General features: G+C 56.1%; 1 protein-coding gene across 1 annotated transcript in view; it reads right to left on the bottom strand.

Annotated features, from left to right (window-relative positions):
• SPATA18 (spermatogenesis associated 18) overlaps positions 1–1,266 on the bottom strand; it is a 40,002-nt gene that overhangs the window by 12,998 nt on the left and 25,738 nt on the right. Inside the window, exon 7 of the mRNA XM_008056674.1 lies at positions 1–232. Within this exon, the coding sequence (XP_008054865.1) occupies positions 1–232 (232 nt within the window). The remainder of the gene's footprint in view (positions 233–1,266) is intronic.

Here is a 1,266-nt window from a genome sequence, read left to right as displayed (position 1 = left end):
GATGCGCTGCACGGTCTCGGCCTTGTCGATGCAGCGGCGCAGCAGGCACTGCGCGTCCAGGCGGGTCTGGGAGTAGGCGTCGCTGAGGCGGGACAGGAGGGCGGCCTTGCGCGCCACGCTGGACAGCTTGGAGCGGGTCGGGGACGGGCTCCTGAGGGCCACGGCGGCGGAGGGGCTGGCCGACCCGCTGCGGCTGCGAGCGGTGGGGCTGGGCGACCGGCTCCGGGAGGACCTGCGGGAGCCAGAGTCACCTTGGGGCTTTCCACCGCTACGCCCAGGAAGCGGCGCGGACTCAGGCCTCCCCGACCTCACCAGCCTATGAGAAGGCCCTGCCCCAGGGGCCTCAAGCATCCAGTTCTGCAGAGTGGGTTCCATTCGTAAAGCACTTCCCCCTTTTTTTGAGTTGGAGTCTTACTCTGTCGCCCAGGCTGGGGTGCACTGCAACCTCGACCTCCTGGGCTCAAGCAACTCTCCCACCTCAGCCTCCCCAGTAGCTAGGACTACAGGCGGCTCACACTACCATGCCCAGCTATATTCTTTTTATTTATTTATTTATTTTGTAGAGATGAGGTCCACTATGTTACCCAGGCTGTTCTCCAACTCCTGGGCTCAAGCGATCCTCCAGCCTCTGCCTCCCAAAGTGCTGGAATTACAGGCGTGAGCCACAGCACTTGGCCTCGGTTTAGCCTTTAAGCAACCCTGGGAGGCCAGGCCAGGCTGATTGTTGGTCATTTTACACAAGAACTTGAAGCTCAGAAAAGTTCAGAGTAGGAGAAGTCCAACTTGGGCAGTTCTTATCCAAGTTCCTGGGGGTTAGCACATCACAAAAACACATCACACCAACACATCACACCACCTGTGGCATGGAGTGAAGTGGACGCTGATTGAATGAGGAGAAGGCCTCTGTTCTTGTTCAGCCCAACAGGTCAGTGGGACCTTTGTGATCATTTCCTCCCTAGAGCCTAAATTTTTCTTTTTTTTTTGAGACAGGGTCTCACTCTACTGCCCAGGCTGAAGTGTAGCTCATTGCAACCTCAAACTCCTGGACTCAAGCAATCCTCCCATTTCAGCCTCTGGAGTAGCTGGGAATACATGGTTGCCCAACTAATTTATATATTTATTTATTTATTTATTTTTGAGTTGGAGTCTCACTCTCTTGCCCAGACTGGAGTGCATGCAGTGGCCGCTCCCAGCCACTGCAGCCTCGACCTGCTGGGCTCTGGCAATCCTTCCACCTCAGCCTTCCAAGTAGCTGGAATTACAGGC

Source organism: Carlito syrichta, unplaced genomic scaffold, assembly GCF_000164805.1.
Source record: "Carlito syrichta isolate Samal-C Ts95f unplaced genomic scaffold, Tarsius_syrichta-2.0.1 Scaffold302440, whole genome shotgun sequence".
NCBI classification, from domain to species: Eukaryota; Metazoa; Chordata; class Mammalia; order Primates; family Tarsiidae; genus Carlito; species Carlito syrichta.
This window is presented reverse-complemented; position numbering and strand designations above follow the sequence as displayed.